The 26,611-nt window shown below is 47.3% G+C and overlaps 1 protein-coding gene across 6 annotated transcripts in view; it reads left to right on the top strand.

Annotated features, from left to right (window-relative positions):
• The window catches only part of LOC149347986 (voltage-dependent T-type calcium channel subunit alpha-1G-like), a 362,795-nt gene that overhangs the window by 272,938 nt on the left and 63,246 nt on the right, over positions 1-26,611 (top strand). For 4 of the 6 annotated variants that reach the window (XM_089587829.1, XM_089587831.1, XM_089587826.1 and 1 more), the window contains exons 3-12: positions 2,537-2,809; positions 10,825-10,866; positions 12,642-12,927; positions 16,533-16,625; positions 16,719-16,927; positions 18,740-18,936; positions 20,127-20,360; positions 21,532-21,819; positions 24,080-24,489; positions 26,384-26,535. In XM_089587829.1, the coding sequence (XP_089443955.1) occupies positions 2,537-2,809; positions 10,825-10,866; positions 12,642-12,927; positions 16,533-16,625; positions 16,719-16,927; positions 18,740-18,936; positions 20,127-20,360; positions 21,532-21,819; positions 24,080-24,489; positions 26,384-26,535 (2,184 nt within the window). The remainder of the gene's footprint in view (positions 1-2,536; positions 2,810-10,824; positions 10,867-12,641; positions 12,928-16,532; positions 16,626-16,718; positions 16,928-18,739; positions 18,937-20,126; positions 20,361-21,531; positions 21,820-24,079; positions 24,490-26,383; positions 26,536-26,611) is intronic. The other 2 variants (XM_089587828.1, XM_089587830.1) reach the window with 1 other exon arrangement.

The raw sequence follows: 26,611 nt of genomic DNA, 5'->3' as shown, positions 1-26,611 counted from the left end.
ACATTAACGTTTCTACACCTTGGGTGACTGCTATGTATACAAGGTTGAGTTTCTTCTGTCAGGACACGTTAGGAAAAGAACATGCTAAAGCAAACGTGCTCAACATGCTCAAATCTGGAGTCTTGCTTGACAATAACTCACTCTATCCGAATATTTTTTCTACATGTATTGAGGTAGTCTTGCGTGCGCTTTCGAGAAAACAAGTAAACAGTTACAATTACGATTATTTAATCTGAAATGTATCTGCTTCAGTGGTAACTTACACGCCGTCAAATATAATTGATCAATTATAAAGAATTTAATTTAAGTTAGAACAGAAAGCCAACAAAAAATGAAATAACACGACGTTTCATAACCTTCTCGGTTCCTTCATTAGGTGTGATTCTGGGCGAGTTGCACATGACCTTTTTAAGCCCTTGTTTGAGCCCTTTTTAAGCCACTAAATTAAATGCCTTTCCCAACCAGGCAGATCTCTGGCGAATCTTTTCTTTTCAATTACAAAGAAGTAATCGATTACTATTACGTTATTTTTCATCCATCTTTTATTCATATTTGCATAGCATAAATATACCTGCACGAGAATAAGCTGGTACGTCTGGCTTTATTTATAGCACGTTGCAGTACATGCGTTGGTAATTTCATCCGCAGTCGTTTTTTGAAGTTTTCTTCAGCGTCTTTTTTTCCAAGATATATCACTGTACTACCTCGATGTACGCGCCGGAGAGAACTGAGTTTATTTAATGTACCACCTCGAAGATACGTAATGTGTCCCGCTTCAGTATTGTTCACACTCTTAGGGAATAAAGGCCAAGCCTACTAAGCAAGATATTTCGTTGTGCCGTAGTACAATGTGCGAAAAGCGAAATGCAAACAACAGGGCTTACATGTTCGGGCATCCTAAGCCGCGCGCGTTCTCCAGAGCTCGATAGTTATCGCTCGAACTTGAGGGAATTCCGTGCTACACCCGTGTTTTACCACTGACTTCAGTTTATCGAGTTGTACGACTGGTAAAAAATTACGACTGGTTGTAAAAAAATATAATTAGATTACTAGTACTGAATTAGTAAAAGATAATTGGATTGTCGAAAATAATACATCTAACAAAAAATAATTAATGAATTTAGAGTTAAGAAAAACGTCATTTATTATTGCAAGTAATCAGTTACTTGCAACACGTTGCGTACAAGCTTGACTGTAGCTGCTTCGCCGCAATTACATTCTGCTTGCGGTGGTGCACCCTTTACAGGATGAACGCGCAAGATTTGAAGGTTTCTGGGGAAATTTGCTCAACATTTCGGACATGGGTCATAAAAAATTTCTCCTCCCATCTTTTTTATTTCTTCTCTTCATTTCCTGTATCTCTCTGCCGCTTACATGCCAGCGAACACCTTGACTGTATCCTAAAAGTATAATCAACACCAGTGAGAAAACATGTGTCCAACACTGGCTGTGTCCAATTACTGAAACTAAACTGGCCCAAAAGATACTCTTATTGAAAAAAAAAACTTAAATGAGCAAAGAAAATTACTGTATTAGCCATTATAATAATAGCGCTCTGCGCGTCACAATGGTAGACTCCGGAATGTTATCTTCTGGCGCCGGCTAGCACTGAGCGAGGTACTACATCGTGGAAGCCCTGCGAGAATTTTGAAAGAGCCCCAAGGCTGGACACCAGTTCCCAGTCCTCCATGTTAACACTGGAGACTTTCGTACAGTAGCATCATTTAGTGTTAAAATTATTAATAACAAAGTAAAATGCGTAAAACAACTTCTCAGCCATCACCCCTCGATCTTCGATGAAAGCGTCGCCTCTAACCTTAATAAAATTCATATTGTTTATCGCTTTATATGCCGCCGCGGTGGCTCAGTGGCTATGGTGCTCGGCTGCTGACCCAAAAGACGCGGGTTCGATCCCGGCCGCGGCGGCTAGAATTTCTTTGGGGGAGAAATTCTAGAGGCCCGTGTACTGTGCGATGTCAGTGCACGTTAAAGAACCCCAGGTGGTCGAAATTTCCGGAGCCCTTCACTACGGCGTCTCTCATAGCCTTAGTCGCTTTGGGACGTTAAACCCCCCAAAACCCAAAACCTTATCGCTTTATATTATACCGCCTTTTATAAAAACCCTCTCGGGGACTTCACGGTGATCGTGTAAAGAAAGACATAAAACGCATTAAAATACATGTATACACGCATTACAATACAACAAATTATTCTCAACATTCACTTATGTTAACCCACACCTTATCTCATACCCCCAAAGTGGGCCTTTAACCACCTAACAAAGCTTTTTTGAAGAATTGTAACAAAATGGCCATTTAGTGACCAAGCTTCCATCTGTCGGTGAACCAAACAAAAGCTTTGTGTGAGCCCCACTAGCCCTCAACAGGACGCAGAACGCCAGAAACAACTGACAAGCTGGACTCGTCATGAGCTAGAAATGACAGCCGGCTAATGACGACCCTGGCTCGTCCAAGTGCGCTGACGGTTAAGGTAGTATTGTAAAATTAAACGAAACTAAGTCTAGAAACGCTCGCAGCGCCCTGGAGTACGTGCTGGACGTGGGCAACATCAACCTGTCGGCGATCCGGACGATCCGCGTGCTTCGGCCCCTGCGCGCCATCAACCGCATCCCGAGCATGCGCATCCTGGTGATGCTGCTGCTCGACACGCTGCCCATGCTGGGCAATGTGCTGCTGCTCTGCTTCTTCGTCTTCTTCATCTTCGGCATCGTCGGCGTCCAGCTGTGGGCCGGCCTTCTGCGACAGCGCTGCTACCTCGTGCTGCCCGATGACAACATCTCCATTCCAAGGTAGGCCGCGGCGCACTAGATGGCGCTCGCTTTTCGTCATTGGAGAGTTTCGGTTCTTTTTGAATACCCGTCTCCTGTTTTGGGTGTTTCCGAGTTGCTGCTCATTACTGATTACATTACTCAACGGTAATTCATTGCTCCTCATATCGCATCAATCACTTACCAGCCGTTCGATCTCCTCGCGTGCGTACACCTCTGGTCAAAAGTCTTCAGGCCATACGGCCGAATTTGAGCCCTATAGTGCACCATTTACTGCAGTCTTAAGCAAACAAATAGACAAATAATTTTTCTTGTAAGTTGAAAAAGAGGGTTCTTATTTTACAAATATCACAGAACTTTAAATGTGTATTAAATGCAGAAATTCACTAGTGGAAAGTAAAACATGCGGCCTGAATATTTTTGACCAAGACCGCGCGTATACGCATCGTTCTTGCTTCAAACACTAGTCGACTGGAATGGCCTCCCTAACGCCACGACACTCCACAACAGCACTGTCAATGTCATGATTGCCATGGAAGAAATTCTCCAACAATCCTCCATTTTATCATTGCCCTTCAATCCTGTATAATGTTCGGTATAATCAGGCGAATAGTGGAATTCAAAATGTGCGATAGATAATATATTTAATATAGCTGCTTTCCTGCGTTCTTCTAGTAATCACAAGCTCGCACTCATGCACTGCCTCAATTTCAATCATTCGTTGCGGTTCCCATGTTTGTCTGAACTACTCCACCTGACTTCTCTACCACGTAGCACGAGCCAGGTTATGCCAATCCGGAATTTTCTTAATTCTGTGTTCAGCTTTGTTCACCACTGTAAACTACATCACTTAATTTTTTCCGCTTTAACTGAACCGGAGGACATGAATGGAACAAGAACTTTTTATGTATTTCTCTGCTTCTTTTTTTCTTTTCCTGAAGCCAACAAAAAAACTCCTTGCCGCGGTTAAGGTATTGCCGCAAAACTCGATTTGCCGGGAATTGTCGCAGATTTTGAAAAAAAAAAACATCATCGCTTTACGTGGCGAAATTGAAATGTCGTTCGCCGCTTCGCTTTATACCACATGTTATTGGAACAACAGAAAGGGCAGATTACCGTGCCGTACACGAACGAAGACAATATTTTATAAATCATCAGGTCTCCAAAACTCGTTCACTGACTTTTATCCCTTTACTCCCTTCTAGACGCCAAGCGATTATAGATGGGGCTCTACATATTTCTTGTACCTTTATCTCGTCAAGCCTTACTACATAGAAACAGGTAAAATGCCGCAGCTTTTAAATCGCGGGTTTTTAAACCCCGAGCTTACTGCATGACGCAGTATAGCACACCGTTCAGCACAATAGCGCACAGAAGTGACGGTTTGACGGGGCGCACTTGTAAAAACATCATTCTAGGGCGATTAACTGCAGAACCCTAGTGAGCAACTGGTAAAGCGAAAATTCCTTTCCCATCCTTACATATTAGTAGGATCATCGAGTCAGAACCAAGCACGACTAATAAGTACTTGAGGTTGTGTTCTGCGTACTACCTTTGAGCACCGGTCTTGATGTCTCAGCTTACGCCCTGCCCATTCGAAAGATTTTCTTGCTTTTATCGCACTTTTCTTTTTGCACGTGCGCTCAGCGAATATAAATGCGTGCTAAGGGAGTAATTACTCATTGACATCCACCCGAGCGCTGCCTTACGGCTACAAAGGAAAGCTATACAGCTTTATGAGTAAGCTGTATAGCTTTCCTTTGTAGCCGTATGGCTGCGCTCGTGTGGACGTCAGTGAGTAATTACTCCCTTATTACAAATCTACTCCACCTTAGGGGATTCCCCTAAACATTTGACCAACAAATGTGTGCTAAGATCCAACCTAGAGTGCAACGCTGTGCAACACTTCGCGCTCGAAAAGCTTTCTTTTCCGTTCTCGTAATTTGAAAGAAACCGCTCACATACTTCCTTTATTCTTTAAGTTTTCTGCAAGAGATCTTCATCAGAGCCATGCTAAGCCTCGACAATTACATTCGTTACAGCTTCAGAGAGCGCGGTCATCTTTCTGAGGCGCACTTCTCTACCTTCGTGCGGTCTCTTCCAGCTTGGTGCTCATGAGCTAAAGACACTCAGGAACTGCTCTAGCGCACCTCGGTGCCTTGTTTGGACGGACATGAAGTACACACACTACGTAGAAGGCAAGGGAGAGGGGGCGGACGCAGCGAAGAAATCTTCCTCCCAACCAGCAGCTCCCTCGTGGACAGCAGACGCCGCAGCACCTGCAACTCACCGTGCTCGTGAAGCAGAGAACAGGAACAGCGGAGAGAGATATGAAGCAAAGGGGGAGGAAAGAAGGAGGAGTAGAGAGAGAGAGTGAGTTTCCGCCACCGCTGTCATAATTCCCCGCAGGCAGGGCGAGCGGCGGCGAGGCACTACATATCCCCACCAGAGCTCTCGCGCGCTCGTAACGACGCGCGGTGCTGGCGCATTTTTATTTTTTTTCCGCAGCGGTTGCTATAGTAATCTGGCCGCCGCCGCCGTGTGCCAGATTGCCCCACCACCGCAAATGCAGTGGCCGCCGCTGCTACGCTGTTGGGGCCTGGGAGGGGCTGGATTGCCGAAAGGAAGACGCCTCGCCGCTGGCCGAACACATCTGGACTCGCGACCGACGCGTTGCGCCGGCTGACGAGCCTCTTCGTTTCGTTCTCTGACGGCATGCAGCTACATGACGCCGCTGCCAATGGCTGCCACGGCGGAGAGATCATTAGCGCGAGGTTAGAGAAGGAAGTGAGAGACAATAAACGATGTTTCGTTTTGGGTGGACGGACGGGGGCTATGCAGCTGCGTAATAGTTGGTCGAAATGCAATAGACTCTTTGTAGCTGGCAACCACTAGAAAACCAATAGCCAGTTTCCTGTGGAACGGCAGTTGTTAAAATCAATAGAAACTCAGCTGAACTTTGGTTGTTTAGTTGTGGCTATTCGATGCAGTGACGACAAGCTAACGCAGGATTCGAAAGAGGTGTGAGAGAAAGTGAATTATGCCATTTGGTTTCGGACGATAGGATGGTAGAACTGCCGCCAAAATATATGTTTTTAGAAGTGCAATAGTAGCTCTTTGTAGCAAATAGTCGCTAGAAACTCAGTCGCTGAAGCCGATAGCAATTCAGTAGAATTTTTGCTGTTGCCATAGGTTGCGGTCGCGCAAAACTTGTTGATGCTTGACTTGAGAAACAGGTGTGAGAGAGAATCAAAGATGTCCATTTCCGTTTGACACGAGACAATGGGCGAAAGGCTTGACTTTCGTTGGGTTCTACTTTGTAGCTCGAAGTCTCTGGAACTTGGTTGTGGATCTTCAACAGAAGCTGAGTTGTTGAATTTGAAAGCAAGTTGGGTAAAGTTTATAAAGGAGGGGGGGCTGCGGATAAATTTTGGGACAGAACATGGAAATAAAGTTCGTCCGTGTACATGGGCGATATAAAAATCGATTAAAACTGGCGACGGTGCTTCAGTCGACTAAGCGTAGTAACACGTCGGCAAGCTTTGACTAATTGCTGTACATTAACACTATCAATGAATTTCCTTTATCATTTAGTAATTTCATATCTGAGTAAGATTCGTAAACAGCGCTAGGCTACGCAAATAGGGCTAAGGTAAAACAGTGCGATATCGGGTCCGATTTAAAATCAATTAGCTGGCTTCAAGACGTCGATGAGAAGCATACTCTGTAATGCATAGTTACGGAACAGCACAGGAACGAGACACAAGGAACATTCAGCGTCCCTGTGTGTCTGAATGCAAAAGAACTATCCCAGACCATGGTAGGAGTGGACTGTTCTCTTTCATCTGCCACTCCCTGCATTGCCCCGCTAGGAGGCTCATGAGAGTCGGTTGACGCCATTAGCTGGAAGGGGGTCCTTTGACGGGGAAAAGACGCTGCCTTCTTGAGTTGCAACCGGCAACAGTTGATGATTAACGGCAGCGAATAACGAAGAAAGAGGGCGACTTTTAGACAAGGACTAGAGGATTTTAAGATTTTAGACATGAAAATTACAAACAAGAAAATGCCTCTTCATTTTGTGTACGGTACTAACAGCATATCATTATTAGAAGTGACAGAGTATAAATATTTGGGCCTGTGGATTACTAACAACCTTTCGTGGTCAAAACACATAGACGCTGTAGTAGCAAACTCAATGCGGAAACTATTTTTCTTGGGGCGCTCCCTAAAGTCATCCCCATCTAGTGTTCGTCTATTGGCGTACAATTCCCTCATCCGTCCGTTACTAGAATATGCCGTAATCATTTGGAACCCTTTCACGTTAACAAACATTCAGAAATTAGAGCGAATACAGCATAAAGTAGCTAGATTTGTTTTTAACTCATATGGCCGTGCATCTGTAAGTGAGTTCGTGAGGCGAAGTGGGCTACCCCCCGTCACTGAGCGCAATCGTGTTTGTCGATTAAAGTTTTTTTTTCCAGCTTATAAAAGAACATTATAAAGTTGATACCTCTAATTATTTTTCTTACTCCTCAGGTTATAACACGAGACAAAGGCATGCACTAACAACCACCCCTTTGAACGCGCGAAATAACTGCTATAAATATTCTTTTTTTTTTCCGAGGACAATTACTGATTGGAACAAACTTAATAGCGAGACTGTTAATCAAAATTCTTTACTTCTGTTTGAAAAGTGCCTGTAAATGTTGTGAATTTGTGTGTGTTTATATGCTTGTATTTTGTTTTGTCCCACCCTGCTATGATCTGTACAAGATCGCAGTATCTATAAATAAATAAATAAATAAAATAAAAAGGACAAACACCACCGCGCTGTGCACAATCCTAGCGTTATCAAGATGAAACAAAAGAAAAATACTGGCACCAACTGCCATGCTAAACCACTCTGCATATATCATCTCAAGGAAATAAAAATATACTTTAGGGACCGAAACACGGGTTCCGCTAATGCAAAAGCTGCGCTCCTTTTTTCTTAATGTCTAAGGTTTCCGGAACCTCGAGTGCCTTCTTAACCCTTTTCCAGAGCGTTAACCGCGATCGCTCAAAGCCTCAGCCGCATGGGTTCGGTCTTAAATTGTTCTTTTTTTTTTTCTTTACTGATCTGATGAGGCGGAGCTAAGCACTCGAAGCTTCGGGAGAGAAATAGTAAATACCCTTCCTCACCAAGCTTCCGACGTATTTTCAAAGAGTGAAAAAACGCGAAAGCCTGCCTGAGCGATACGTCGATGTTTCGTCGACGCTCGCAAAGCGTAGTTTAAGAAGAGTGTTTAGGGATTACACTTCCACGTGATTTGCTTTGTTGTAACGGGAGAGAGAGCTCCCTCATTTACATAAGTGACAATCTGAAAAAAAAAAAGAAGAAAAGGTGCATGCTTTAAGCGTGCTGTTTTCACAGTTTTGAGATCTGTGCCAACTGGCTCATGTCGACTATCTTTTCATCTCCTCGTTATGTACAGATACTGCTGTCCTATGTATGAGGCATAACGGGAGTGGGTACAAAATATATTTTTTTTCTTTATTAAGTTAAAAAGCAACAGGCTCACTGACGCTTCTCCTGAATAATTTAACCTAATCACATTCCGCGATCCCGCCATACATTCTGACACTACGTTAACACTATCACTCGGCCCGCACACCAAAATTCCTTGAAGCACACACATGCTTCACAAAGAGCAGCCACTCAGGAGGTTAATGTGACACAGCATATACCCCCGCACCAGAGCGCACTGCTCTCTGAAGAAGAGACCGTTGAACGCGGCAGCTACGCGCGCCAATCCATCATGCGGCTTCTCCGCGGTGTGTTTAAACTGGTAGCCTCTCGTACTGCGCGTTGTAAATCGTCTTCCTCGTCTTTCATCCGCTCGCAGCTAGTGCGCTTCGAAACGCTTGAAGCCATAATAGCGCTGCCGCCACGGCTCAACGAATAAATCGCTCGAGTCAACAGGTGCATAGAAAAGCGTCACTATGTAGTCAGTGGCAGTTCTGTGTAGTCGCACACGAAGGCAAGAGAGGCCAAGGCGACTAAACGCTCAGTGAAGAGCAGACAAGCGCTATGGCTCGACAAACAGCAAAACCAAGCAGACTGTTATCAAAATTGTCTGTAGACGCTCTATTGACTTCTTATCGACTCTGTTGCTTTTTATAGATTTCTGCTTGTGTCTATTCGTAGTCTATAGACTGTCTATAGACAAAGGTCCGCTAGGAGTGTATGGCCATAAATATATAGACCGTATTTATTTATTTATTTATTCAAGGTACGTACAGCGCCTTGAGAGGCATTATTGTAGGGGGGGGGGGGGGGGGGTAACAACATTAACAGTAAAATTCAATACAGCAAAAGAGAACAAAACAGAAAAAAAGTTACGGAAAAATGTTAAGAACTTCTAATAAAGACAACAGCATTCTAATTACACCCGAGACGCAGAACCAACACTGAGAACCGCATAATCAGATTATTGCATTGTCAATTGCGGCCTGGAAATTCTCACTCTCCAACACTTCATTAGGCAGCAGGTTCCAGTCACTTATTGTGCTGGGAAAAAGGAATATTTAAATGTATTAATCCGGCAGTTATACACTCTAATTTTCATGGTATTGTTCCTTCTACTCGAAACGTAGTGAGGTTGCCTTAAATAGAGGCTAGCGCGTCTATTTAATATAGGAGTTGTATTGTCTATAGAAAGTCTGTAGACTTTATAGACAGATGTCTAAAGACGCTCTATAGAGCGCCTGAAGAAATTTTTGTAAGGGGAGTCTCCAAGCGCGCTGCCCATCCTAGACAGCGCTAGCCACGCCTACGAGCTTGCGTCACACACCGGCGCCCATGTCACGTTCCCTTTACCAGCTCGCCACTCACAATCAGGTCGCGCCAAAGCTTCTCTTTCCTAACATTGGTTCGTTTTACGTTACGTTGCATCCACATGGTTGCTTTCGGTCACTGCTGTGTGGCTTGAGTATAGTATACTGAACTAAGGCGTCTAGGAGGACTGGCTGGTGAAAGGGTGAATGCAAACACCAACACCTGCACGGTACAAGGCCTCTCAATCAAGAAAGCCCAGTGTGCAGTACAAAAATGCGCAGCACAAAAACAGTGCGCTCCCTGTATATGACAATTGGAGATGCCAGAAATAAAGAGCCGCTGCAGAGTACAACTTTCAGACACTTGCTGAAAAAAAACTTGGAGGGCCTTCTTAATCACATTCTAAAGAGTAAAATGCGATAGCATTTGGGTTGGCTGCTATAGTGTCTGCAATGATTTTCTCATGTTCTTTGTGCGAGTTTCCCGCTAAAACTTCGGTCATAACTGGTTCCATTGACCTTATGCGGTATGCGTGAGTCAACGCCTTGTACAATGTTCAAGCACCTTTCACTGGATTATCATTAGGGATTATACCGATCCTATCCAATAATTCACCGTAAACACTTTCTGAGGTGGGTTTACTTCCAAAATTTTGGGGCTCTATAGAAATTTTGGGGGGTGGACCAACTACCAAATTGTAGGCACCGTCACATTTTCAAATTTGGCGGTACATTCCCTACGGTTGGTCCACTGGTGCTCACGTGGTATCGATGACGTCATGACTCTGTCATTAGCATTCGCAGATCGCGAGGCTTCCTCATACCCTTACTGGGGCAGTGGTGCAGCGGTTAAGCGACGCGCCACTGCCCCGACTGGTGGCTGTTCAAACACAGCCACCGGTGAAGCTTGTGAGATCCAGGCTTCTCTTCCTGAGGCTCAATTCCGAGTTTGCTTAGCAGTAACGCCAGTTGAAAGGGTTGTCATCTGTTTAATAATGAGTCACATGACCAATAGCGGCGGCGACAGGTCATGTGACCAATGTGTCATGTGACCTCGCTGTGTGAGGACGTCTTTTCACGCCGACTATGACCACAGGGGGGTGTTCTCACTGTAACCTCTCTGACGTTGTCAAAATATGGCCGCCGCTTCCGCGCCCGTGTGTGACCTGAGCCCGTCTGCCTTTGCTCGCAGTGCGTCTTCTCATTCTCCCTCTTTGCAGGAGTCAGAGCCCGTATTATGCGGAAAGGGTCAGAGCGTTTAAGTAAGCGGCGTTCATCGAACCTCACTGCCCGAATCATGTCTCTCTGTGTGTGGTGGCGCTTCGCTCGTTGTCTATGTACTGCCAGGCCTGCGACGACTGCATGGGACGCCTGGCCCATGGTTCGTAACTGTAACACGCAGTCCACGAGACATGGCTGCTACTGACATCGCGCTAACTAGTGACGTCACCATGAGCTGCTACATGTCATCAACGTCACGTCACTGACTGCATGAACTAATGACGTCATCGTGGAGTATTTCGCATCAATGTCCGGTATCTTGCTGTGCTGTCTGTCTTGGGTTTTTGGGCGCTGGATATCACTGACTGAAGGTGGTCACATTCAAAGTTACCGAATTAGGATCGGATACTACTTTAGAACACAGCAGCTTTTCCGCGTCAAAGGACCCCCTTCCAGTCGATGGCGTAGGCCAAACCTCATGACCCTGCCAGTGGGACAAAACAGGGAGTGGTAAATCTAAGCGGATAATCCCTTCCCTCTGTGGCCGGGGATAGACCCCTCTCTTCATTGTGGCACCGCTCCCTGCATTGTCGCGCTAGCAGGGTTACGAGAAGCGGCCGACGTCATTGGCTGGAAAGTAGTCCTTCGACGAGGAAAAGCCGCTGCGTTCTTGGGTTGTCTCCGACTATAGTTGCATCCGCTGCATCAAATACGTCAGTCAATCGAACTAACGAACGCATTCGCATGGTTACCAAATGACCCTAAGGATGGACAAGATCGCAAACGTGGAGGAACAGGGGGTTTGTTCTGTTGCCTATTGTGCGTAGTCGCTTCTATCGTGGTCATTTCAAGTCATGCAATAGGTAGCACGTCTACCAGACGCCTAGGGAACGTCAGGGGTCATCGCCGCCCGTTAGCTTGAACAACTGTCTAGCGGCCTTTGACTGGTGTGTCGCATAACTCCGCTTAACGTCACTAACCAATGAGTTTGTTGCACGTATTGTATAGATATGACCTGTGAATGAAATACCTGTATCTTTTCTTTTTCTTCTGCGTCCTTCCTCTCAGTTTTAGGCTTGTAAACTGCAGCTGTAAAAGGTGATTATCCGAGAGCTGGATCCTTACACACCTGAGTCCGACGACTTTGGCTGCGTTATTAATTCGTAGCAGTCAAATCACCCGTAATATAAGCATATTCAAAAAGAACGCAGAACCTTTCTCTTCGATAAGTGCGATTGTTTTTTGTTTGTTTGTTTGTTTTTTTGAAAAACTAAACGCCCCTCATGCTGTAATGACAGTACTTTTTTAAAGGCAAAGCTTCAGAGTTTTCTGGCAGAGCAAAACGCTTTCGCTGTTTTTGAGAGGAAGGACACAGAGAGTACAGTCGCGAGTAAAAAAGACTAGCACAATGACGTCACCGAAGCGGTGAAAATAGCACCGCGCGGCTGGCGCTGCGCCGTGTTTTGCGAACACACCCTCCACTTTCATTATCGGCGTGTTCGTAATGCAGCGGCGAGCGTTTCTATCGTCACTAGTTGCACGTCACTAGTGCTAATCTTTTTTTTTACTCGCGACTCAACAAGTAAACAGGGGAAATCAAATTCCGGTACGAAATCCCGCGCATGCGCAGTTGAGCTATAGCTCTACTGCGCATGCGCGAGAATCTTGCAGACGGCTCCACGCATGCGCCGTACGGAACACCGCACTGTAATCTGGTTTTGCCCTGTAGTACACGATGCCACGTTGCATGCAGCTCTTTCTCGTGTCTGACAGTGCGTTCTTTTCTTTTCTCCCCACCACCCCGTGTGCGGGGCAGTCCGATCTCGTCGTACTACCAGGGGCTGGACGCCGAGAAGGACTTCATCTGCAGCACGGACAAGGACAACGGCATGCACCGGTGCAGCGGCCTGCCGCCGCTGGTGCTGCCCTCTGGGCTGACGTGCAACGTGTCGGCGCAGCCACACAGCGCCAACGCGCCCACCAACGCGTCGTGCGTCAACTGGAACCAGTACTACACCAACTGCACCGCGGGGGACAAGAACCCTTTCCAGGGGTCCATCTCCTTCGACAATATCGGCCTAGCCTGGGTCGCCATCTTCTTGGTGAGGACGCCCGGAAGTCAATCCTCTGTCTCTCTCTAAAGAGTCTCTGCTGCTCTTATTTGCCGAGCGTTGCCTGTTACACTGCCTGTTTACAGGAGGTATTCCCGGGCCTGAAATGGAAACAGTTGGGGATAAGAGTTAATGGAGAATACCTGAGTAATCTGTGATTCGCTGATGACATTGCCTTGCTAAGTCACTCAGGACATGAACTACAAAGCATGGTCAATGAGTTAGACAGGCAGAGCAGAACGGTGGGGTTAAAAATAACATGCAGAAAACTTTCAAATTCAAATTCAAATTCAAATTCTTTATTTCTGCCTTGTAAAGATACAGACAGCGGAGGCGCAGAAAAAGCTGTGAGAGACAGCTTGACTAAGCCGCAGCCCCCTTTCGCTTGGCAGCAGCTTGACAGCAAGGCTTTTAACACAAAAGGCAGTTGCAAAGCATTGCAAACCAAAGTAATATTCAACAACCTAGCAAAGGAACGGCAGTTCGCAGTTGGTAGTGAGGTGCTGGAAGTAGTAAGAGAATATGTCTTCTTAGGACAGGTAGTGACCGCAGATCCGGATCATGAGAGGGAAATAACTAAAAGAATATTAATGGGGTGGAGCGCATATGGCACGATGGCAGGTTCTCTCAGATCATGAATGGCAGTTTACCAATATCCCTCAAGAGAAAAGTATACAACAGGTGTATCTTACCGGTACTCACCTATGGGGCAGAAACGTGGAGGCTAACAAAGAGGGTTCAGCTTAAGTTAAGGACAACGCAGCGAGCTATGGAAAGAAAAATGATAGGTGTAACGTTAAGAGATCGGAAGCGGGCGGAGTGGGTGAGAGAACAAACGCGGGTTGATGACATCCTACTTGAGATCAAGAGGAAGAAGTGGGCTTGAGCAGGGCATGTAATGAGAAGGCAAGATAACCGCTGGTCCTTAAGGGTAACGGAGTTGATTCCAAGAGAAGGCAAACGTAGCAGGGAACGGCAGAGAGTTAGGTGGACGGATGAGATTAAGAAGTTTGCGGGGATACAGGGGCCGCAACTAGCAAAGGACAGGGTTAATTGGAGAGACATGAGAGAGGCCTTTGCCCTGCAGCGGGCGTAGTCAGGCTGATGATGATGCCCCATGATTAAAATAATAGGCTCCCGTGACACATACGGCTCACGGAAAGAGGATCAGCACAAGGTGCTTTCATCCTGCAATGCGCTATTGCCCTCAAACGGCAGCTGCAGGCGTTTTACGATCCCGCGAGCTTAAAGGGGTCAAATGTGTCTGACTTTGAGGTAAAGCATCCAAAGTCTTTTTTGGGCTAGCATTTGAAATGGTGACGTAATCGCCGATTGAAACCTCCACAGCTTTCAGGCTTTTCCGCAGCGCACAACGCCGAGTGGGGAGCGCACGATGACGTCATGTACGGCGCCAGTACATTTTCAGCTCAGAAGTACTTTCTGTGAAGAGAAGAAATCCAATCCTGCCCAACGCAAGGACGAAGCGCGGCAGGGTTTAAACGAAGACAGAGGAAATTTGATATCTCATCGTCCTTGACGTCGCCACCGAGCTTCTCCGCACTTTTCCGACGCTCTAAGAAGGATGAACTTTAATTGAAGACTAATTCACCATTACAAAAGTTCGAATCCATGAACAATGCAGAATTCTGTCATCTCTTCTTCTCCAAAATTTTCCCTCGCCTCTCAGCATAGCCAACGTTAGCAGAGCTATAGCACTTGAAGGTATGGGAGCAGACACAATGGAGCGTGTGCAATGCTACTGATGTTGGCACAAAGGTAAATTATTCTGCTAAGTCGCTTCTTTCTTTTTTGCGGGGGGGGGGGGGGGGGGGGGGGGAGGGGGGGCAGCATTTGGGAACTTTTGCTTCCTCCTTCCAGCGATGAAAAACAGTTCATGTAGTTACATACACATTCGAGCTACCTCCGGGAATAGTCGAGGAAGGCTTCTGGCTCAGCAGCAATTATCGTGAATTAACCGAAATATCAGACAGCAGGAAATCATTGATGCAAATGGTGAAATGATGAAAGCGCTGCACATTTTCTTTAGCAAAAGGTTTTCTTTCCTGCGCTCAGTGTACAACCAACACACACAGGTCCTTTTTTGGCTAAACGTTTCACTTTTACGCCACCTCCAACAACTAACAGAAATGTGCGGAACACTCACCCCGTGCACGGGCACTTGAAACGGTGCAACCTATCGCTTCTGTTGAGGTACAGCATAAACATGCCACTCCAGATTCCGGGAGCTTTATGCCAGTCTAGGTGATTCGCCGCGGCATATTGTTGTTGATGTTGACCTCTTCTGAAATGCCACACCTGGCACTAATAAGGCTGACTTCTTTCTCATTTTTCTCCCGATCCGCATTTAATATCCTCTCTCTTCATTTTGCTCATGCGCCGTGCCTGTTCTACCTTTTATTGACCGTAACCCAGCCAACTTTAGTTAACAGTGAGATTCTCCCCAAGTTTATTTCGGCCACATTTGCTATCCTGCTCGAAACTTTTATCAATCGCAATTCAGGCAACACTTGTCAACAGTGAGGTTCTCCCAAAGTTTACTTTGGCCCGCCGCTGTACGTTATACCATAGACACTCCAACTTAAAAGCTAGAAGAGGTTTTCGCGGTCGTCCTTGCAGGCACCAACTCGTTCTCTTTCGCGCTGCCCATACGAAACAGCACAGCAAGACAATGCATGTCATCAGGAACGTGCTGAGCGAATAACTCTGGAATATCAGACACAGGAGTTGATGCTCGAGGCTCTGCTCCAAGAAAACGTTGCGGAGGGTACCTAATTAGCATTATCGATGACAGTGCGTTTGCATCTGCTCTCCTCCTTGTCTGAAGAGCTAAGGTTGCCAGCTTAGAGCGCCAATCAGCGAAAGCTGATTGGCATTTGCTAATTGGCACTGCACCTTCCATGGTAGCCACCTTCCGGGTTGTTCCCGTTGCAACCACCCTAAGGTTGCGCATTCTTCCACCTGCGTCAAAGAGGGTGATTTTTCCTGTCTCCTTTTTGTCACGTGTCAACCGTAGCAGGCGACAGGTGGTATACACGACACTACGCGGAACGTCGAACACTTTTGTTGCGAAAGCAACACTACGCCAGCTCGGTTCGTCGCGTGGTCGCACTTCAGCCGTATGCGTGACCCGCGAACGAACTTGAGCCGTCGTTGCCTAGCAACGCCGCAGCCGCGCTCCAACAGATGGCGCCGCTTCCGTCGCTGCTCGCTCCACAAGGTGTGCTCCGATGGGGTAGAGGGAGAGGAGGTGTTGCCTCGCGGGGTATATATATATATATATATATATATATATATATATATATATATATATATATATATATATATATATATATATATATATATATATATATATATATATGCGCTTCGCCTCAGTGGATTGTAGTCGTTATGGAGAGCGCGAAAGAGAGGCAACGACGAAAGAACGAAGCGAGGGAGAGACAACGCGCTCAGTTGCTTTCGTAATTCAACTAGGGTTACAGATCTAAACTACAGCTATTTTTTCTTCGCGATGGGGTTCTAATGCTAGCGGATTAAAAATAAATTCTCTTTCTCTCCCTCTCTCTCCTTCCTCGCAGGTGATCAGCCTGGAAGGCTGGTCCGACATCATGTACTATGTACAGGACGCACATTCCTTCTGGGATTGGATCTATTTTGTGCTGCTCATTGTGGTGAGTCTCGCACCTTTCCTCCTCTTCAGAAGCTGGCACTGTGCCGTTCAGCAGGGCAGTGCTACACTCACTTCCTTTCTACGCCTCTCGCAGATCGGCTCCTTCTTCATGATCAACCTGTGCCTGGTCGTCATCGCGACCCAATTCTCGGAGACCAAGAAGCGCGAGATGGAAAGGATGCGCCTGGAGCGCGCCCGCTACCACTCCAGCTCGACGCTGGCCTCCACGTCCGTCTCGGATTCGGGCTGCTACACGCAGATCATCAAGTACCTCACGCACCTCGGCCGAAGAGCAAAGCGGAGGTGAGCCCCGCTTTCCTTCTTCCACCACATTTTCCTTTGCTGTTTCATAGATGTTTCATAAATGTTCATAGATGTTTCATAGATGTTCATAGGCGAACGAGCCCAGAAAACCTAGACAAAAGCTTTTAGTTCGCGTAGCTACCACCACGTGTCGTGTGGCGCTGAACATTGAGAATTGAGTCGAGATTGAGTGAGTCGAGATTGAGTGAGTCGAGATTAGACGTAAATCAGAGAGCTGTTGGAAGATTAGCACTGGGTGCCCACGGCAAAACCACAAACGAGGCAGTACAAGGGGATATGGGCTGGGCATCGTTCGAAGCACGGGAAGCTAAGAGTAAAATACTATATGAAGAACGCCTGAGGATATTGGACGATAACAGGTGGGCAGCTAAGGTGTTTAAATATTTATACAGAAAGAGCGTTGACTCACAGTGGCGGAAAAGAACTCGAAAACTAACCAGTAAGTATGCAGGTCATGAGGACGGAGAAAGAAAGAGCATTAAACGACAGGTTAAAAACGCGGAAGTTAAAAATTGGATTAATTCAATGGAAAAGAAGCATAGTGTAGAACTATATCGATACTGGAAAAGGCAGATCAGGAAAGAAATTTGCTATGATAACTCAAAAAGCAGTGCCCTACTTTTTGAAGCTAGGTCAGGGTGTCTTAGAACGCGCAGCTACAAAAAGAAATTTAACGAAGAAGATGACACATGTGCAGTGTGTGGCAGATCTGTGGAAACAATTGAACACCTCATAATCAAATGTGATGGTATCCATCCGGATGTCGATGCAGGCACAGTCACTCTTCCTGAGGTCCTAGGGTTTAAAGATAACAATGGTCACGTAAATAAATCTGCAGTGGAAGTTAGCAAAAAGCGATTGGAGGATTGGTGGGTGAAAAGCAGAGATGTGACATAAGGTTAGAAGTGTAGGAAACCGTAGGTAAAGAAGATGGTGAATCTTAATGAGAATTGACAACACAGTTGAACAAAAATAAAGAAAGAAAAGCTGAGCATGGTGGCAATTGCCACCACCCCGTTTCAAAGGGGGCGCTCCTATCCACCCATCCATCCTAACGTGGAGGCTGTTCACCGGCAATCTCTACAACCATCTCGCCGAAATTCGTCTTGACTTCTTTTAACTTTCTATCTCCTACATTCCACTCCCCCTTTCTCAACTTATGCCGCATGGCACACTTCTCGACGTCGGAGACGGTTCGTGCGAACGCAGGAACTATTCTATGTAAAATTTTGCACCGCATAAAATGACTAGGTCATCACTGTCACCATGTCCACGTATAATGTCACTGCAATGTGTAGTACGGTCACAATAAAAATGAAAATGTCCCCACTTAGTTACCCAGAGTTGCGTAATGGCAGCCGGCAGATGGTGCTAGCTGGTCTCTGTCCCTTTCATGAGTTATCTTTTAAGAGCATCGTGGACGACGTGCTCCGAAACCCGGTTTACGCGATTGTACCGCCCTCCTGCGAGCGTAGCGAAAGCTGTTTTACCTCAGTGAAGGTTTCTCCAACACCACCTTTAAGCAGGCTGCGCAGACTTGCGGAAAGTTTCGCGTTCTATGCTTACGCGTCAGCCCGGACAGACTGCTCTGACCGCCTAGCTGCGGCCGCGGCGTTTTCAAGTTGACCACTATCCCAATCTACTATCACTATTCTCCCGCACGGAGCGGAACCTTACAGTGCATTTGCGCGCCGAAAACGAAAAGGCTGCCTCACCATCCTCATTATGCAACGAAATTAGCAGATACACCAACTTATCCAATGTCTTCGTTTCTCGCTGATGCACCCGCAGGTTTCTACGGTGGTACAGACGGCGGAAGCGTCGCCGGGCGCTTCCGCGGAGCCACCCGGAAGCGCAGCTGGCTGGGCCGGAAGTAGCCGTCTCGCCAGTCTCCGCTACGCGCGCGCGCGCCAAGCCGTCGAGTCCGCCAGGACACTTCGGGGCTGACGGGTGCCCGTTGGACGACGACCACAGTCACTGCTCCTCCGGTATGTGGCACGCGCACGGGGTGTCCCTATCTATGGGGTCCTCGTTACTGCCTCCTTATCTATAACGTATGAATTACCTTTTGTTTCAGTTTGCATGAACGTAAGCACAATCATCGCCGTCGGTCTTAGTTACGCCTGCTGCAAGACAAAGGCCTCTCCCAATTATCGCCATTCCCCGCCAATCGTGACTACGCTATCCCAACAAATTCTCTTATCTGCCCATTGAAGTCTTATCGTCCCCGGCTAGGTATGCCTTTCCTTGAAATCCTCTCTGTTACCGTAAGGGGCCGTCGGTTACCTACTCCCAAATGTAGTTCACAAGAACTCCGATCCAGTGAACCTGCTACAAAATTATCGTAGTGTTTCATTGAGTTCGTCTTGTAGCCACAAATGGCGACTAGTCTTTTCCTTTTTCTCCCTTTTGTAAATATCATCATCATCATCATCATCTGCCTTACTACGTCCATTGCGGAACTAAGACTTGTCTGATATCTCTCAAATCAGCCCTGTCATGTGCGGGTTCAGGCCACCTTATTCCAGCAAAGTTCTTAATGTCATCCGACCACTTGACTCTTTGCCGCCCCTTGCTATGCTTGCCTTCTCTTGGAATCCATTCCGTTATCCTAAAGGATCATCGGTTATCTTGCCTTCGCATGACTCGCCCTGCCCATGCCGCTTCCGGCCTCTCACTACCCCCCCCCCCCCTCCCCTGACAGCTGACGATGAATCTCTCGTCACATCACGAGAGTGCCTCCGCCAGTAATAGTAGTATAAAACTTTATTCCGCAAAATGGGACGGGGTTTGGGGTTGGGGTCTTGAGCAGCAGGTGGTGTTCCTAGGTACAGGATCCCATTGGTTCTTGCTGCCTCCTCGGCCCGCTCAACCAGCGCAAGCTGATCTTGCGGCTCGGAGCTGGACAGAAGCTCCTCCCACTGCTCGACTGACGGGCTTGTAATTTTGGGCTCTAACGGGCTCGCCCGACAGCCCCATGTGGAGTGGTAGAAGGTGGCTATCTCTCCGCACCACGCGCATTCTGGAGTGTATTGCGAAGGTCAAATCTTACTGTATATGTAGCGACTTGGGTATGAGTTTGTAGCCGTCTCCATGTAGTTGCCTGATGTCTTGTGAGAGTCTTGTGGGGAAGCGGGTATTCACGGCAACTTTCCATCTTCTCCTCGGTCGCTTGCAGAGTCAGGTTCCTCGTGCTCGTCGTCGCCGTCCTCGTCCGCGGCGGTGCTGCCGGCGGTGTTCGAGGCGTGCGACGAGAGCGCCGCCACCGAGTGCTGCCACATGCTGGTCGTGCCACCGCATGCCAGCCCCGAGGTGTCGGACGTGGACCTGGCCGCGTCGCCCAGGAGGCCCTCGTGCCTGAGGGTGGCCGCCTCCGGCTCTTCGTGCGCCGCCTCCAACAATGCGCCAGGAGGTAAAGGTAGTTCTTATAACCGCCGCTAGGCAGCAGCATCTGCCCTAGAAAGGAAGCGGAGAAAGTACGCGCTGCCCCGAGTAAGCTTCTGCATGCGGCTTTCAGCTGGAGCGTAGAGACCAAATATAAAAGATGGCAGGGTTTTAACGTAGTTAACCCGAGTAGGACTTGCGGAAGCACCTGAGGCAACACCACCTCAAAGTCAACCTCATGTAAAATCTTATCGTCAGCCACTATCGGCAGCCGCTCGGAGGCCGGGGGGGGGGGGGGAGGTGCCTGTTCTGCGCGTTGATGGAGCAGCTGCGCAAGGCCTCCGCCGCTGGCGCTCCGTCGAAGATATAGGCTTCACACATACCTCGGGTTTTTCAGCTTTGGTAGCGAAGTAGAGCTTTCGCACTATAAAGCGTCCCCACACATGCCCCTCTGCAAGGGTCGTTCCAACTTTACTCTGCATATTATGTTCATCTGTGCGGACGCTCATTCTTATGAAACAGGCCAACTTTCCTAATACAGCTGGCGCTGCAGTGCATAGGCTTCATTGGGAGCCCACCACATCAGTACACCACCGAGCACCCATGTATTTGCAGGGTCAGATGATAGCCTCAAAGAATACGTGGGCTTCCTTTGAAGCACCGTTAAGAGAACCACAATGAAAAGAATCCTACTGCATACAGGAATACTTGTACTGCCTCTACAGAGGCATTGCAGTTCATGCAGGCGCAGCACACTTTATCCTGTAAGCCTTTTGCTTACAGACATTTATAGAACTTCAGCCTCTGCACGAAGCTGTGTCGGTGCTTGTGGCACTGGGTTCGCATGCGCGGACACAGCGTCACAGAGTTTTTTTTTTGTGTTGCATAATTCACGAATAGAGAGAGAAGAAAGGGCTGTCATTCATGTATTTTTGTAGGTCTCCCACACCCCACTGCGGTGAGCATAAGTACCAGCTGCATCGAACAAAAACGAAGTAAGAAACGTGCCTAATTATAATGCAGTTTGTAAGTAGTCACAAATGAGTGAAAGTTGCAACATCTTGGGAAAAGATTCGTAAGTTCTGCAAGTCAGTATTCCAATAAATTTCGTGAGCATTACACACTGTGTGGGCAGTGAGGGACGGCGCGCGGAGGCGCCGTAAATTCGTCACACTAACGACGTTTCCGTGTTAATGCAGGGCCGTGCACACCTCCGCTGCCGACCGAGCAGCAGGCCTACAGCACGAAGCCGTGCACGGGTAAGAGCGTCTCGCTCCAGGCCCCGATGACGCCGGAAGGGAGCGAGTTGCGGCCGCTGGGCTCAGCCGCCAGCGGCTCCTCCTCCTCCCACCATCTTCCCACGTCCACCGGCGCCACGCTCACCTGTGCCGAACTGCTCGCGTTCAGTGGCGCCCAGAGTGCGGCGCTGGCTGCGAGCTTTGCCAGCAACTTTGCCATGCACCGGTTCTACTCTACACTCAGCAAAGGTGAGGCGAAGCGCCGGACTGGTTAAGGCAAACCTGCCGCGGCACACCAATTTGATTGATTTATTGATTGATTCATTCATTCATTCATTCATTCATTCACTGACTGACTGACTGGTTGGCTTACTGACTGATTGATTGGTTGATTGATTATTGATTGATTGATTGATTGATTGATTGATTGATTGCTTGATTGATTGATTGATTGATTGATTGATTGATTGATTGATTGATTGATTGATTGATTGATTATTGATTGACTTTTGTTTTCAAACAGTAATTACAAAAGCATGATTGCACTAACCTCTGGATCCCTAGCTAAATGATGATGATGATCTCCTCAGGCTTAATGGCACATACCCACGGCGGGGGATTGGCCAGGGTGCATAGCTAAATCTTGTCTAGATCTTGTCTTCTTCGTCGACTGTTTTTAACGCGATAGCGTCACAGGCCGCGTTCTCCAGAAAATCCGGCGTTGGCGTTGTCGGGGTTGCGAACGAAAGATCACGAGCATGGCTCTGGCAGGTGGTTCTCAGAGATCAAACAAAGAGGCGGGTGGGTCACCTAGCTAGGTCACGTGGCCTTGCGACGTCATCACAACCTGTTCACCGGATAGTGAGCAAACTGCCCACCGTGGCAGGTGGCAGTTATATTAATGATTTCTCGCTCGGCAAGAGCAGCCTGGGCAGCACAAGGCCCACCGCTGGGAGCACCTGCCATCGCAGGGCAGTGAAGCAGCGCTTACCGCTGCACCACTCACTGCGCCAGGAGGGCTATGAGGACTCCCAGGGATATATATATATACAGGGTGTTTCACCTAAGACTTTCTGCAATTTTTAAAAATAAGCTATTTGAATTAGATGCGCGCTTTTTCTGGCATAGCATTGTCAGTGGTGTAGTACATCATAATGCAGCTAAGACGTGCTAACTAGCAGGCTTGTTAACCAATATTTAATAGTTAACTTTTAAACTATTACCGTTGGGCTCCTTAATTGTTGAGAGGCATGCAGCCCACCGTAAGTAATGTCCATATCCGTTTTTAGAATTTCGAGAACGCAATTATCCTCGGCGCTGTGGCCCAACAAATTTCGCCTACATCGCGCCAAAATACATGCGGTTTGAGAAGCTTGCAGGCAAAGCAACCTCTCCAGTGCTCGTAACTCGTCGAAATAGCCAAAATTTCTTGGGCCACAGCGCCGAGGATAATCGCGTTCTCGAAATTTTAAAAACGGATATGGACATTACTTACGGTGGACTACATGCCCCTCAACAATTAAGGAGCCCAACGGTAATAGTTTAAAAGTTAACTATTAAATATTGGTTAACAAGCCTGCTAGTTAGCACGTCTTAGCTGCATTATGATGTACTACACCACTGACAATGCTATGCCCGAAAAAGCGCGCATCTAATTCGAATAGCTTATTTTTAAAAATTGCAGAAAGTCTTAGGTGAAACACCCTGTATGTAGACAATATGAGAACCAATCCATTAAGCTACCGTGTCCATACCCTTAAGGCAGAGCTTAAGTCTCCCCTCCATTTTTTTTTTTTTTTTTGCCGAGCAGTTACTGGGGCCGGTCTAGTTATGAAAATGCCTAAAACGGTGCGCAACAGAGCGCATGAGCATGCAGCTTGTGCGGTGTTGGTTTATTCTTTACGGTGCTTGGATAAAAGAAAACAAAAGGCCTAAGAGAAAGGAAAGTTGCGTTGAAATCGTACTCTCAGCGCGAGCGCCTCAACTACGCCTTGAACAAAGGGGAGATGGGGAAGAGAGAGAAAATGAGAAAGCAGCTTATTAAGAGACAGGCCATACACGGCACCAGAGTAAGCGGGTAGATTAGGCAAGCTACATGTGTAGTGTGAATAGTGCCGCAACATAAAAAACAGCTGCACACAGGTAACGCATCTGAGAAGCGATTTATTTCATAGTAGGTTAAAACCAGGTGACTTTTGAACTTCTGCAGACAAGCTTCGTGCTTGCCGGCACACAAACACATGAGTAGCATTAACCCTAGCGACGCAGAGTTGGTACAGCTGAACTGCTGCAGCACCTTAGTGCCATCATTTTGTTTCATTCCGTTATAGCCACTAGGTGAGGGTCCGCAAGTGGCCTCCGAGATTAGCTCCCTTATCTCTCTGGCATGCACTGCGCTGGTCTCTCGTTTATCTACGTGCTGATACGAAGCGAGATGTTGAAAACATGCACTCAACTTGCCCATCATGGTCCAGATGATCGCTGACCGTCGCGCCATCTCGTGTTGCAGGTACGAAGCATTACTCAGCACCGCAGCTGACCTTTCATTCCCATGGGGCTTCGCGGCATCGGCGCGGCAACGGCTCTCCGTCCCCATCGTCTGGTTCCTCATCGGGTTCGTCATCGTGCTCCCGGCACCACCATCGACATCGGCACCACCACGAGGAGGATGACGAGGCGTCGTACTCGTCCTCAAGCGGGATGGAGGACGAAGAGGAAGAGTCGTGGTACTCCGAGTACGAGGACGAACTCTCCGGCAGCGGCACGACCCGGGTGCACTACCGGGGTCCCTGCTGCCGCTTCTGGAGGGCACGCCAGGCCCAGCTGAGGCGCCTGGTGGGGCACCAGTACTTCCAGAGGGGCATCCTCACGGCCATCCTGGTCAACACGCTGAGCATGGGCATCGAATACCATGACCAGGTGGGCCAATCCCTACCTTGTCACAGGCTCTGTAGTGGCCTCTAATGCCATAAAATCCTCTGCATCCCGAGTCCTGGCACTTGACGCTACGAAATTACTGAACTTCGGAAGTTCCAACCATATGCTTTACCTGAGAACACTAAATCATTGCATATGACTTCTCGGACATACTGGTACTCATGATCGACGTCTGCGAGTCTCTTTAAACCTGTAATTCCCGACGTATCACCTGTGATACGGAGAGTATCATTGAAAATGATTGTTATCTGTGCAGGAAGAACTACATGAAATGTTACCCTAATTGCAGAGACGGTCCGTTATGATTCATAATTTTCATCACGGAGAGGGAGAAAAAAATTTGTCTTCGATCAAATTCGAAGTGCTTTTAACCTCCAAGGTTCTAGGAGTCGACCAGTTATGAGGAGGCCCTGTGAAAGATAGATTTATGCAAAAACATTTGCTAAAGGCAGAACAGCTGAGGCGCCTGGTGGGGCACCAGTACTTCCAAAGGGGCATCCTCACGGCCATCCTGGTCAACACGCTGAGCATGGGCATCGAATACCATGACCAGGTGGCGTATTCGCCAACTGCAGCCTGTACAGCCACAAGGCTTGAAACCACGGTGAATTGATCACGGTGACTGAAGATTGTCACAACGGCTTACCTAAAAGGGATAATAAATCCTCTTAAACGGCGTTATATGCCACTATGCATCACGATTTGCGACCTAAAAGGGAAAAAGTTGAAAAAAATGAAATTAAAAAACAATAGAACTACAGTACAGAGAGCGGAGTCGAACGGCCGACCTTCCATACGCAACACGTGCCTCTAATCCACTGCGCCGTAGCGGCGACGTCAAGCCGTCGTTCTGAATGAATATTTATAACCAGCCTTAATGTGCCTGCTACCTGCCGGTGGGCGGCGCTGTCATCGCTGGCTGTACCGGCTGCAGTTGGCGAACACGCGACCAGGTGGGCCGATCCTCCCTGCCTTGCCAGAGGCTCGGTAGCGGCCTCTTATGAAATGAAATGCTCTGTATCCCCAGTCCTAGCTCTGGACGCAATGAAATTACTGAACTGCGCAAGTTCCAACTATCTGCTTTACCTGAGGACACAAAGTCACTGCATATTACTGGTCGGACATACTGATACTCACGGTCGACGTCTATGAATCTCTTTAAACCTGTAATGCCCTACGTATCACCTCTGATGCGGACCGTATAAATGTGAATCTGCAGGCAGAACTATATGAAATGCTAGCCTAATTGCAGAGACGGTCTGTTACGAAATTTTATTCACGGAGAGAGAGAGAAAAAAGTTTGTCTTCAATCGAATTCGAGGACGTTTTAACCTCCAAGGCCAGGAGTCGGCTAGGAATTTTGTCAGAAGCCAGTTATGCAGGAGGCCCTAAGAAAGATAGATTTATGCAAAAGCTATTTCTAGAGGCAAGACATCTTAAAATTTGTTGTTTAGTAATGCTGCATTGGAATACGCCGGAGCAGTTCTGAATTTTGATATTCATGTATTACATGCGCCTACGTATTTTTCCAGGGTTGTATCGTCCTTAAAAACTCAGAACTCTCCAAAATTGCGTATATCTTTTTACACTCTGTTTTTTTAAATTAATTGCTCATGTTTTTACTTTTTTGGCCATGAATGGACCATTAGTGATGAAATCCTGAAAATTTCTAACTCTATTTTAATGTTTCTATTGTCTGAGCAATTAGGCCTAACTGAAATTCTCTTCATTCCGACCTTATCAACAGTGCTTTTATAAATGCAAGAGGTAAGTGTTGCACTGTCCTACTTCTTCTAAATTGCAGTTGAGATTTAAAATCTGATGTGAATTTCCACGGCATGTTACCACTGAGTTAATTCGCAATTTTTTGTTGCAGCCTCAAGAATTGACCCTGGCTGTGGAGATCAGCAACCTTATCTTCACAGGCATCTTTGGCCTGGAAATGTTGCTCAAAATTCTTGCTGAGGGATTCCTCTCCTACATAAGCAGCGGGTTTAACCTTTTTGATGGCGTCATTGTCATCCTTAGGTAAGTGTATCCTGCATCTTTTAACATGGCTGAAGACTATGCGTTTCGGTGGGTCACACCTGTCGGGCTCCCACCC

This window comes from Amblyomma mixtum, chromosome 4 (assembly GCF_055824585.1).
Source record: "Amblyomma mixtum isolate Tamu chromosome 4, ASM5582458v1, whole genome shotgun sequence".
NCBI lineage: Eukaryota > Metazoa > Arthropoda > Arachnida > Ixodida > Ixodidae > Amblyomma > Amblyomma mixtum.
Note: the sequence above shows the minus strand (reverse complement) of the source record. Positions and strands in the feature narration are given on the sequence as shown.